Source organism: Littorina saxatilis, linkage group LG4 (assembly GCF_037325665.1).
Source record: "Littorina saxatilis isolate snail1 linkage group LG4, US_GU_Lsax_2.0, whole genome shotgun sequence".
NCBI lineage: Eukaryota > Metazoa > Mollusca > Gastropoda > Littorinimorpha > Littorinidae > Littorina > Littorina saxatilis.
In genome coordinates this window covers 57,526,472-57,537,796 of record NC_090248.1, presented here as the reverse complement: position 1 = coordinate 57,537,796, position 11,325 = coordinate 57,526,472, and the positions used below count along the sequence as shown (strand labels likewise).

Sequence of the window (11,325 nt, the reverse complement as noted above, 5' to 3'; positions counted from 1 at the left end):
AAGATTGTTAAAAATTCGGTCACGATGTCATTGTTAAAAAAAAATAGAGAGGAACAAAAAGAAGAAAGGAACAAAGCAAATAGAAGAAAGGACGAAAAGATCACGAAAGCATCGATATTTCCTTATCAAAAAGACCGACTATTCAAGCAAATGATACGCTCTGTAATGGAATCGTTGTTAAAGAATAAGATATCACTATGGTGCCATAAGAATCTATCTAGGTTACAAAGCTTCGGGGTTGACTAGTCTTGTCCTATTTCAGTGTACACAGTTCTAAACAAAAGATAAACGGCAACCTAAAGCTAACAGTGAAATTGCTAATCAAAGTTGGCTATCTATTAACTAACATCCCAAACACCATCTCTCGCCTTCCCCTTCTCGACTCCCCCATCTCCCCCCCCCCCCCCCCTCTCTCTCTCTCTCTCTCTCTCTCTCTCTCTCTCAAAATACTTTTTGTTGCATGAACTCCGCTGTACCGTACTTCTGAATCCTGGCAACTCAAGCCAACTACAGGGAAGTGATGCAGTCTACATTTCGCCACGACCGCACAGATTTCTATCACGTTAAGTCCAGACATCGCACTTGTTACACTTCGCTGTGAAACAACAAGAAATAACAACCAGATATAATTATTCGAAATCCCAGCGTCTGTTCGCTCCCAAGCTAATGCTGAAGTTACGGGACAATGCTTTACTTGTCGCGAGTCTGAGAAAACTCATCTTGACAACAACTATTATTGTCATCATCAATCCATGCATACAATGGGAAAACATCAAAAGCCTTTTATCCATTGCCCGGACTTCGGGCGCCTAATTCCTCTTAATGACCACTTGACAGTTACTGGTTGCGGTGATGGGAACGGCAAGCGGGTTTTGTCACAAAAAGACTCCATGAGATATGCACTAAGAAGCAGACAGAAAGGTTATTCGGCGGAAATTCCCGTGTTTACTTAAAAGCCGACCTCAATACACATAATGACGTACACACTCGCCCTAAAACACATGACAATATAGACGGACGGACAGACAGACAGACAGACAGACAGACAGACACACACACACACACACACACACACAGACATACAGGCAAACACACACACACGCACACAGAAAGACAGACACACAGACAGACACACACACACACATATACAGACACACACACACATACAGACACACACACACATACACATACAGACACACACACATACAGACACACACACACATACAGACACACACACACACATACAGACACACACACACACACACACACACATACAGACACACACACATACAGACACACACACATACAGACACACACACACATACAGACACACACACACACATACAGACACACACACATACAGACACACACACACATACAGACACACACACACATACAGACACACACACACATATACAGACATACACACACACATACACACATACAGACACACACACATACAGACACACACACACACATACAGACACACACACACATACAGACACACACACACATACAGACACACACACACACACACATACAGACACACACACATACAGACACACACACACACATACAGACACACACACATACAGACACACACACACACAAACAGACCATCCCACCCCAAATCCACACACACCACACTCACACTCACCCCCCCTCACCTCCAACCACACACACACAACACCTACCGTCAAAAGAGATGTTGAGCAGGTAGTCCTTGAGCAGCCTCTCCCCGTCGATGGTCTTAAGGCCGTCACACAGACCCCTGTGCCGGGGCCCGCACAGGTCGCGCTGCATGCGGTGCAAGGCCAGTGCTATGGCGTACACCGCGTCGTAGATAAACTGCACCTTGCTCTCCTGCGCATCCAGCTTTCGGTGCACGCGCTCGTCCCCCGTGCACTCCTTCTCCCCGACTGATGACCTCGACCAGCGACACTTGTGCACCTCCTCCCAGTACTCCTGGTACCACGGGTTGCGCACGTTGTAGCGAGGGTGCAGGCTGAGGAAGTACTCCTCGAACTTCCGTATGGGCGCGGACTGGAGTTCTAAAGTTATGGCGCCTTGGGCGACCAGCTGGTTGTACTGCACGGGGGCGGCCCGGTTTCCCCAGGCGTCGCTCGCCACAAACACGAAGCGGCGGGAAGAGTTGCGGCGTGTTGCAGCGTCCAGCAACCCCACGGCATCCTCAGTCCGCACGAACACGATGACCACACGCGCGTCCGTCTTGGTCATGACCTCGGCCACGGCCTTGTCGTACATGGCGTTGTTGGCCTTCTCGGGGATCTCCACGGACGCAGCGATGCAGATGTTCTTGGCGCGCGCCTCCTGCTTGAAGTAGTCCATGCCGGACTTGCCGTACTCTCCCTCGCTCTGCACGGTGGACACGTAGGTCCAGTTGAAGGCCTGGACGATGTCCACCAGCGCCTTGGCCTGCAGCACGTCCGGTGGGACGGTCCTGACGAAGTAGTCGTAACGAGACTTGTCGCTGAGCGAGGCGCTAGTCGAGGCGTATGAGATCTGGGGCAGCTTGAAGAGTCTGAGGAGGTTGGCCACCTGGATGGACACGGAGCTGTATGACCCCCCGATCACCCCGGCAACGTTCATGCCCGTGTGGCGCGCCGTGGCGGTCGACCCGTCGTCACAGATGAACTCGGTGGTGTCGAGCGAGGTGAAGGAGCCGCGGATGAACTCCAGCGACTGCTCCAGGGCGTAAGTTGACATGCCGCACGTGTCGAAGATGTTGGCGCCCAGCTTGATGCCAGGCAGCAGCGTCTTGTTGGCGTTGATCTCGTCGATGGTGAAGAGCATGGCCTCCAGACGCTCGATGCCGCGGTCACTCTGCAGACCGGAGCACAGCTTCATGGACTCCCCCGTGGTGTGGTGCACGGGGAACAGGCCGCCCAGGATGATGTCGCCGTCAATGTAGGCCTTCAGTACCGGCACCTTGCTCGAGTTGGCGCCGTTCTTGAAGGTCCGGTCCACGGTCAGCCCGCCCGACGCTGTGGGCTTGAAGGCGGAGTGGACAGACTGGGGGCTGACCAGGAGTAAGGTCCAGACTGACAGTACAGCGCCCGGGCTGGCATGCTGGTGTGACGCTGTCCCTGACCACACCATGGTGTGTGAGGGATGAAGGTCGCTGATCTTTTCTACGCTAAACACAGAGAATCCTTCTATTGGAATTCCGTTTAAGAAGTAAAATCCTTCTCACACATATGAATAAATCATTTCGTGAAAATTCGATCAGATTTCGGGCTGCTGAATTTTTGTTTTACAACTCAGGTCTATGGTCACTTCTCTTTACTACGCTAATCACACAGAATCCTTCTTTTGGAATTCTGTTTAAGAAGTAAAATCCTTTTCTCACATATAAATCATTTCGTAAAACTCCAGATTTGGGGTAGCTGGATTTTTTTTTTACAATTCAAGTATATGGTTGCAAGGCGGTATTTGTTAGATTGACACGATTCTGGAAATACAACGCTTGAACTTAACCTAAAATTGCACTCTGAATTGATCAAATCTGCCAGAAATTCAGAACAATCGAAACAATATCAATGTTTTTGTTATCCACGTCGGTGAACCGCTAGCCCATGGGTAGGTCTTGTGACCAGAACATTACCATTGCAACCAGGTAAGTCCGTAGTGAGCGACAGACAACAGTCATGTTAGCTTGCCAAGGGCGATCTGGTTTCCTTGTTCTCATGTTTGAGGGACATCTTAGCATCAACAGAACATCCGGCTGTTGTTTGTCGCTGAGTGTTTGCACCACATTTACACTTCGTACACCGTGTACTACGCAGTGATTGTGAAGTCTGCCCAGTAGCAACTTATGTAAGAATCACCATCAATAGTGTACTAATTCCTAAAAGTACTCTCAGAATGATTCATTTGTCGGTCAGCTATCACTGCAAACAATGCACATTCGTTAACTCAGCTCAGGGACGGCTTTTGTTGCCAGTTTATTTTCTCAAGCCAGAAACTCATTAACAAAAATACTGGCGCACTTTCTGGCCTACATTTCAGACTGGTCAGTACCTCTCTGGCCGAGTTTCTTTTCTCTCCTGGCAGAGTCGGCGACGGGGCCCGATTTACACAAACACTCGAGGCGTCACCGCTGGCCGTTCGCCAATTAGCACCACTGCCCGCGACATGGACAGTCGGAAAAGGGAGACAGAGACACTGTCCGATCTGAACTGAGGGAGGAGACAGAGACACTGTCCGATCTGAACTGAGGGAGGAGACAGAGACACTGTCCGATCTGAACTGAGGGAGGAGACAGAGACGGGGCCCGATGTAGACCGAAGCCTGAAGTATCCGGAGATCTTTGTCACAAGGGATAGCACCGGGCTCTGAACAGCGATACGGGAGAGGGGGGGGAGGGGTGAGCAGAGACACGTTCTGGTCCCACCTCAAGTCCTTACTGGCCAGACAGTCAGTCACGAGGACACGAGAGACAGAGACAGACTCCAGTCACAACAGAAACCTGTTGTGACCAAAACCTAGGTCTGGGGAGAAGGTTCTTTGGGACGAGAGACACAGTCAAACTCCAATCTGAACTGAAGCCTCCAGGGGAGATGTAAATTACAGGATATAGTGCTGAACTGTGAAAACCAACGGCGTCCAGAGACTGGCTGAGCTGAGGGCTGTGAATTGGAGAGACAGAGACACACCCCGGTTATAACTGAAGTCTTTACTGGCCAAATGGGAGAGCGCTAGTTTTTTGGACAGCGAATGTGTCACTAACAAAGGGTTGATTGTGAGAATTTTTTCACACAGAGTTCTTCGAGTTGCGGCGGTCAGACGGGAAACATTCCTTTACGCACAGCCTTGTAACCCACTATTACTACCCAACGTTAGCTATACGGAAATCCAGCTCATAATGAACGAGTGTGCGCCGCGGTCTTCGTTCTGCTAGAGAGGTGTGGGCACCTCGCTCCCCTCCCTGTGGCCAGAGCCGTGTTGGTCAGGGACGCTGGGCAGTGGGATCCTGTCCCGGGCTTTCACTGAGTGGTCATTACCTTGTCACCAAACACTGACCACTGCTGTTAACGGTTCTGCGCGACACAGAGACATTCTCACGGGGCGAAGGTGCTGTTTCCTGGGTTCAACGGTTCATCGACTTTGTAGTATATGTGGGTTTTTCTTATTAACTGTGTTTCATTCAGTGTTTCCGTAAACTTTCCACAAACAACTTGAGATCGACTGCTATAGTATATTCCCAATTGTGTTCTAAGCTTTGGCCACTATTCGCGGAATCCCAATCCAAAGTGTGTTCAATAATTACCTCAACAGTACCGCAGGATAACTGAAAACTAGCACTTTCATCCACTCTTCTCACAAAATTCGAATACACTGCGTTTTGTTTTTCAATGCATAGTGAGACTGTACGCTGTCAATGTATGGCTGAACAATCGAAGCGTAACACTCTCATCTTATCTTCTCATCATATCTCCCCGTACTCACACACACGATAACATCTGTATTGTTTACATATAATGAAATGTGCATTGCACGCATGCGCAGCGCCGGTCAGAAAGGACGTTGAATCCAGCCAATATTGCCTCGCGCTGTTGTTTCATGCCACAGCAATTCAATTCGTGCCGCTTCGTGACATTTATAGCGGAATAAATTCATTTGCATGGATCGCGCGTGGTCTACATTTTGCGTTTCTCGCGTCCGCGCTCTCGTGGGAACAGACATGCGCATCGAGTCGCAGAGAGACGGTGGAGCTTCAGCGTTTAGTCAACGTCGTGATTTTGCTGAACATTCGTCGTTTTCACGATACACACAGCCCGCTCTGCAAAGTCACAGTTGGGGGACGAATTGGTCCTCGAGGATGTAATCAGAATTAAAAAACAAGAATTGCAGGTTTTTTCCTCAAGGATGTAGAAATTGTAGGCGTTTTTCTCGTGAATGGGAAAAGTCGTCGTTGAAACTCATACGAGCTATGAACAAGTTTTATAGAAAGTGCCCTATTTCTAGAGATCTGTTGTTTTTGTATCAAGTGTGAACAAACCGCACCCGACTTCCAGCACAGACTTTGCGGTCGCAAGTCCGGCACTTCCTGCACAATCCCGGGGTCTTTATCAGAATGATTTACGCTAAAAGCATTCACATTTATCTCTCAAAAGCAGCGGGTTTTCTGCGTTCCGTTTCACATATTATCTAAACATTCAGACAGAGATATGCGTTGCAGACTTATTATTCTTAAGGAGCGCTACAACAGGTGAGGTAGCTCAGAGTGGGGCGAGAGGCAATCACCTGTTCTGAGGGAATCTGCTTTGATGTTCACGCGCAGAAATAATTCGTTATCAACGAAACAAAGAGATTGTATTTGCTTTTTCACACGTTTTTGGATTTTCAATTACGCACCGAATTAAAATCTGACACATCCATAATTATAAAGGGAACAGCTGGTGAAAGTTCTGAAGTTTCCACACACTCTGATGTAAAATGTTTTGAATTAGTCTCCTATACGCAGAAATAAGTCCATATGATGTCCACAAGTCTTTCAAACACCAAAGAACTGTCGACCAATGATGTCCTTGCAGATGATTTTGAATTCACAGCGGAGTTATGTCCCTTGTCTGTCGTCTGCGCTTTGCGTCAGCAATACCAAGCTGGACCAAAGGGAAGCAACCGTCCATTGTGCATCCATGAATTGTGTCCGTGAAAAGTTGGTGCATAGTTGTGACGCCAGTTGGTCAAGGGTTGTTCCAAATACGGGTCAGTTGTGGTGGTTTTCAGTGCTTGGTATGTTTAGAACGTTGGTCCATGACTTCAGTAGGAAGAAATTGGCCAAGAGTTTTTCAAAATACTGTTCAGTTACGGTGGTTGTCAGTGCTTGGTATGTTTAGAACGTTGGTCCATGACTTGAGTAGGAAGAAATTGGCCAAGAGTTTTTCAAAATACTGTTCAGTTACGGTGGTTGTCAGTGCTTGGTATGTTTAGAACGTTGGTCCATGACTTCAGTAGGAAGAAATTGGCCAAGAGTTTTTCAAAATACTGTTCAGTTACGGTGGTTGTCAGTGCTTGGTATGTTTAGAACGTTGGTCCATGACTTCAGTAGGAAGAAATTGGCCAAGAGTTTTTCAAAATACTGTTCAGTTACGGTGGTTGTCAGTGCTTGGTATGTTTAGAACGTTGGTCCATGACTTCAGTAGGAAGAAATTGGCCAAGAGTTTTTCAAAATACTGTTCAGTTACGGTGGTTGTCAGTGCTTGGTATGTTTAGAACGTTGGTCCATGACTTCAGTAGGAAGAAATTGGCCAAGAGTTTTTCAAAATACTGTTCAGTTACGGTGGTTGTCAGTGCTTGGTATGTTTAGAACGTTGGTCCATGACTTCAGTAGGAAGAAATTGGCCAAGAGTTTTTCAAAATACTGTTCAGTTACGGTGGTTGTCAGTGCTTGGTATGTTTAGAACGTTGGTCCATGACTTCAGTAGGAAGAAATTGGCCAAGAGTTTTTCAAAATACTGTTCAGTTACGGTGGTTGTCAGTGCTTGGTATGTTTAGAACGTTGGTCCATGACTTCAGTAGGAAGAAATTGGCCAAGAGTTTTTCAAAATACTGTTCAGTTACGGTGGTTGTCAGTGCTTGGTATGTTTAGAACGTTGGTCCATGACTTCAGTAGGAAGAAATTGGCCAAGAGTTTTTCAAAATACTGTTCAGTTACGGTGGTTGTCAGTGCTTGGTATGTTTAGAACGTTGGTCCATGACTTGAGTAGGAAGAAATTGGCCAAGAGTTTTTCAAAATACTGTTCAGTTACGGTGGTTGTCAGTGCTTGGTATGTTTAGAACGTTGGTCCATGACTTCAGTAGGAAGAAATTGGCCAAGAGTTTTTCAAAATACTGTTCAGTTACGGTGGTTGTCAGTGCTTGGTATGTTTGGAACGTTGGTCCATGACTTCAGTAGGAAGAAATTGGCCAAGAGTTTTTCAAAATACTGTTCAGTTACGGTGGTTGTCAGTGCTTGGTATGTTTGGAACGTTGGTCCATGACTTCAGTAGGAAGAAATTGGCCAAGAGTTTTTCAAAATACTGTTCAGTTACGGTGGTTGTCAGTGCTTGGTATGTTTGGAACGTTGGTCCATGACTTCAGTAGGAAGAAATTGGCCAAGAGTTTTTCAAAATACTGTTCAGTTACGGTGGTTGTCAGTGCTTGGTATGTTTAGAACGTTGGTCCATGACTTCAGTAGGAAGAAATTGGCCAAGAGTTTTTCAAAATACTGTTCAGTTACGGTGGTTGTCAGTGCTTGGTATGTTTGGAACGTTGGTCCATGACTTCAGTAGGAAGAAATTGGCCAAGAGTTTTTCAAAATACTGTTCAGTTACGGTGGTTGTCAGTGCTTGGTATGTTTGGAACGTTGGTCCATGACTTCAGTAGGAAGAAATTGGCCAAGAGTTTTTCAAAATACTGTTCAGTTACGGTGGTTGTCAGTGCTTGGTATGTTTGGAACGTTGGTCCATGACTTCAGTAGGAAGAAATTGGCCAAGAGTTTTTCAAAATACTGTTCAGTTACGGTGGTTGTCAGTGCTTGGTATGTTTGGAACGTTGGTCCATGACTTCAGTAGGAAGAAATTGGCCAAGAGTTTTTCAAAATACTGTTCAGTTACGGTGGTTGTCAGTGCTTGGTATGTTTGGAACGTTGGTCCATGACTTCAGTAGGAAGAAATTGGCCAAGAGTTTTTCAAAATACTGTTCAGTTACGGTGGTTGTCAGTGCTTGGTATGTTTGGAACGTTGGTCCATGACTTCAGTAGGAAGAAATTGGCCAAGAGTTTTTCAAAATACTGTTCAGTTACGGTGGTTGTCAGTGCTTGGTATGTTTGGAACGTTGGTCCATGACTTCAGTAGGAAGAAATTGGCCAAGAGTTTTTCAAAATACTGTTCAGTTACGGTGGTTGTCAGTGCTTGGTATGTTTGGAACGTTGGTCCATGACTTCAGTAGGAAGAAATTGGCCAAGAGTTTTTCAAAATACTGTTCAGTTACGGTGGTTGTCAGTGCTTGGTATGTTTGGAACGTTGGTCCATGACTTCAGTAGGAAGAAATTGGCCAAGAGTTTTTCAAAATACTGTTCAGTTACGGTGGTTGTCAGTGCTTGGTATGTTTGGAACGTTGGTCCATGACTTCAGTAGGAAGAAATTGGCCAAGAGTTTTTCAAAATACTGTTCAGTTACGGTGGTTGTCAGTGCTTGGTATGTTTGGAACGTTGGTCCATGACTTCAGTAGGAAGAAATTGGCCAAGAGTTTTTCAAAATACTGTTCAGTTACGGTGGTTGTCAGTGCTTGGTATGTTTGGAACGTTGGTCCATGACTTCAGTAGGAAGAAATTGGCCAAGAGTTTTTCAAAATACTGTTCAGTTACGGTGGTTGTCAGTGCTTGGTATGTTTGGAACGTTGGTCCATGACTTCAGTAGGAAGAAATTGGCCAAGAGTTTTTCAAAATACTGTTCAGTTACGGTGGTTGTCAGTGCTTGGTATGTTTGGAACGTTGGTCCATGACTTCAGTAGGAAGAAATTGGCCAAGAGTTTTTCAAAATACTGTTCAGTTACGGTGGTTGTCAGTGCTTGGTATGTTTGGAACGTTGGTCCATGACTTCAGTAGGAAGAAATTGGCCAAGAGTTTTTCAAAATACTGTTCAGTTACGGTGGTTGTCAGTGCTTGGTATGTTTGGAACGTTGGTCCATGACTTCAGTAGGAAGAAATTGGCCAAGAGTTTTTCAAAATACTGTTCAGTTACGGTGGTTGTCAGTGCTTGGTATGTTTGGAACGTTGGTCCATGACTTCAGTAGGAAGAAATTGGCCAAGAGTTTTTCAAAATACTGTTCAGTTACGGTGGTTGTCAGTGCTTGGTATGTTTGGAACGTTGGTCCATGACTTCAGTAGGAAGAAATTGGCCAAGAGTTTTTCAAAATACTGTTCAGTTACGGTGGTTGTCAGTGCTTGGTATGTTTGGAACGTTGGTCCATGACTTCAGTAGGAAGAAATTGGCCAAGAGTTTTTCAAAATACTGTTCAGTTACGGTGGTTGTCAGTGCTTGGTATGTTTGGAACGTTGGTCCATGACTTCAGTAGGAAGAAATTGGCCAAGAGTTTTTCAAAATACTGTTCAGTTACGGTGGTTGTCAGTGCTTGGTATGTTTGGAACGTTGGTCCATGACTTCAGTAGGAAGAAATTGGCCAAGAGTTTTTCAAAATACTGTTCAGTTACGGTGGTTGTCAGTGCTTGGTATGTTTGGAACGTTGGTCCATGACTTCAGTAGGAAGAAATTGGCCAAGAGTTTTTCAAAATACTGTTCAGTTACGGTGGTTGTCAGTGCTTGGTATGTTTGGAACGTTGGTCCATGACTTCAGTAGGAAGAAATTGGCCAAGAGTTTTTCAAAATACTGTTCAGTTACGGTGGTTGTCAGTGCTTGGTATGTTTGGAACGTTGGTCCATGACTTCAGTAGGAAGAAATTGGCCAAGAGTTTTTCAAAATACTGTTCAGTTACGGTGGTTGTCAGTGCTTGGTATGTTTGGAACGTTGGTCCATGACTTCAGTAGGAAGAAATTGGCCAAGAGTTTTTCAAAATACTGTTCAGTTACGGTGGTTGTCAGTGCTTGGTATGTTTGGAACGTTGGTCCATGACTTCAGTAGGAAGAAATTGGCCAAGAGTTTTTCAAAATACTGTTCAGTTACGGTGGTTGTCAGTGCTTGGTATGTTTGGAACGTTGGTCCATGACTTCAGTAGGAAGAAATTGGCCAAGAGTTTTTCAAAATACTGTTCAGTTACGGTGGTTGTCAGTGCTTGGTATGTTTGGAACGTTGGTCCATGACTTCAGTAGGAAGAAATTGGCCAAGAGTTTTTCAAAATACTGTTCAGTTACGGTGGTTGTCAGTGCTTGGTATGTTTGGAACGTTGGTCCATGACTTCAGTAGGAAGAAATTGGCCAAGAGTTTTTCAAAATACTGTTCAGTTACGGTGGTTGTCAGTGCTTGGTATGTTTGGAACGTTGGTCCATGACTTCAGTAGGAAGAAATTGGCCAAGAGTTTTTCAAAATACTGTTCAGTTACGGTGGTTGTCAGTGCTTGGTATGTTTGGAACGTTGGTCCATGACTTCAGTAGGAAGAAATTGGCCAAGAGTTTTTCAAAATACTGTTCAGTTACGGTGGTTGTCAGTGCTTGGTATGTTTGGAACGTTGGTCCATGACTTCAGTAGGAAGAAATTGGCCAAGAGTTTTTCAAAATACTGTTCAGTTACGGTGGTTGTCAGTGCTTGGTATGTTTGGAACGTTGGTCCATGACTTCAGTAGGAAGAAATTGGCCAAGAGTT

The 11,325-nt window shown here is 45.7% G+C and overlaps 1 protein-coding gene across 1 annotated transcript; it reads right to left on the bottom strand.

Annotated features, from left to right (window-relative positions):
• Window positions 1-563: 563 nt before the first annotated feature.
• On the bottom strand, window positions 564-3,764 carry LOC138965648 (metabotropic glutamate receptor 3-like). Its single transcript, XM_070337823.1, has 2 exons — window positions 1,695-3,764; window positions 564-595 (listed from the first exon to the last, which is right to left on the bottom strand). The coding sequence occupies exons 1-2, from the start codon at window positions 3,118-3,120 to the stop codon at window positions 564-566; spliced, it is 1,458 nt and encodes a 485-aa protein (XP_070193924.1). The 5' UTR covers window positions 3,121-3,764.
• Between the last annotated feature and the right edge of the window lie 7,561 nt (window positions 3,765-11,325).

Coding starts and splice junctions, on each gene's coding strand:
- LOC138965648 (XM_070337823.1), bottom strand. CDS start 3,120: ATGGTGTGGTCAGGGACAGCGTCACACCAGCATGCCAGCCCGGGCGCT. Junction 596..1,694: donor GCTCAACATCTCTTTTGACG/GTAGGTGTTGTG, acceptor GTTGTTTCACAG/CGAAGTGTAACAAGTGCGAT.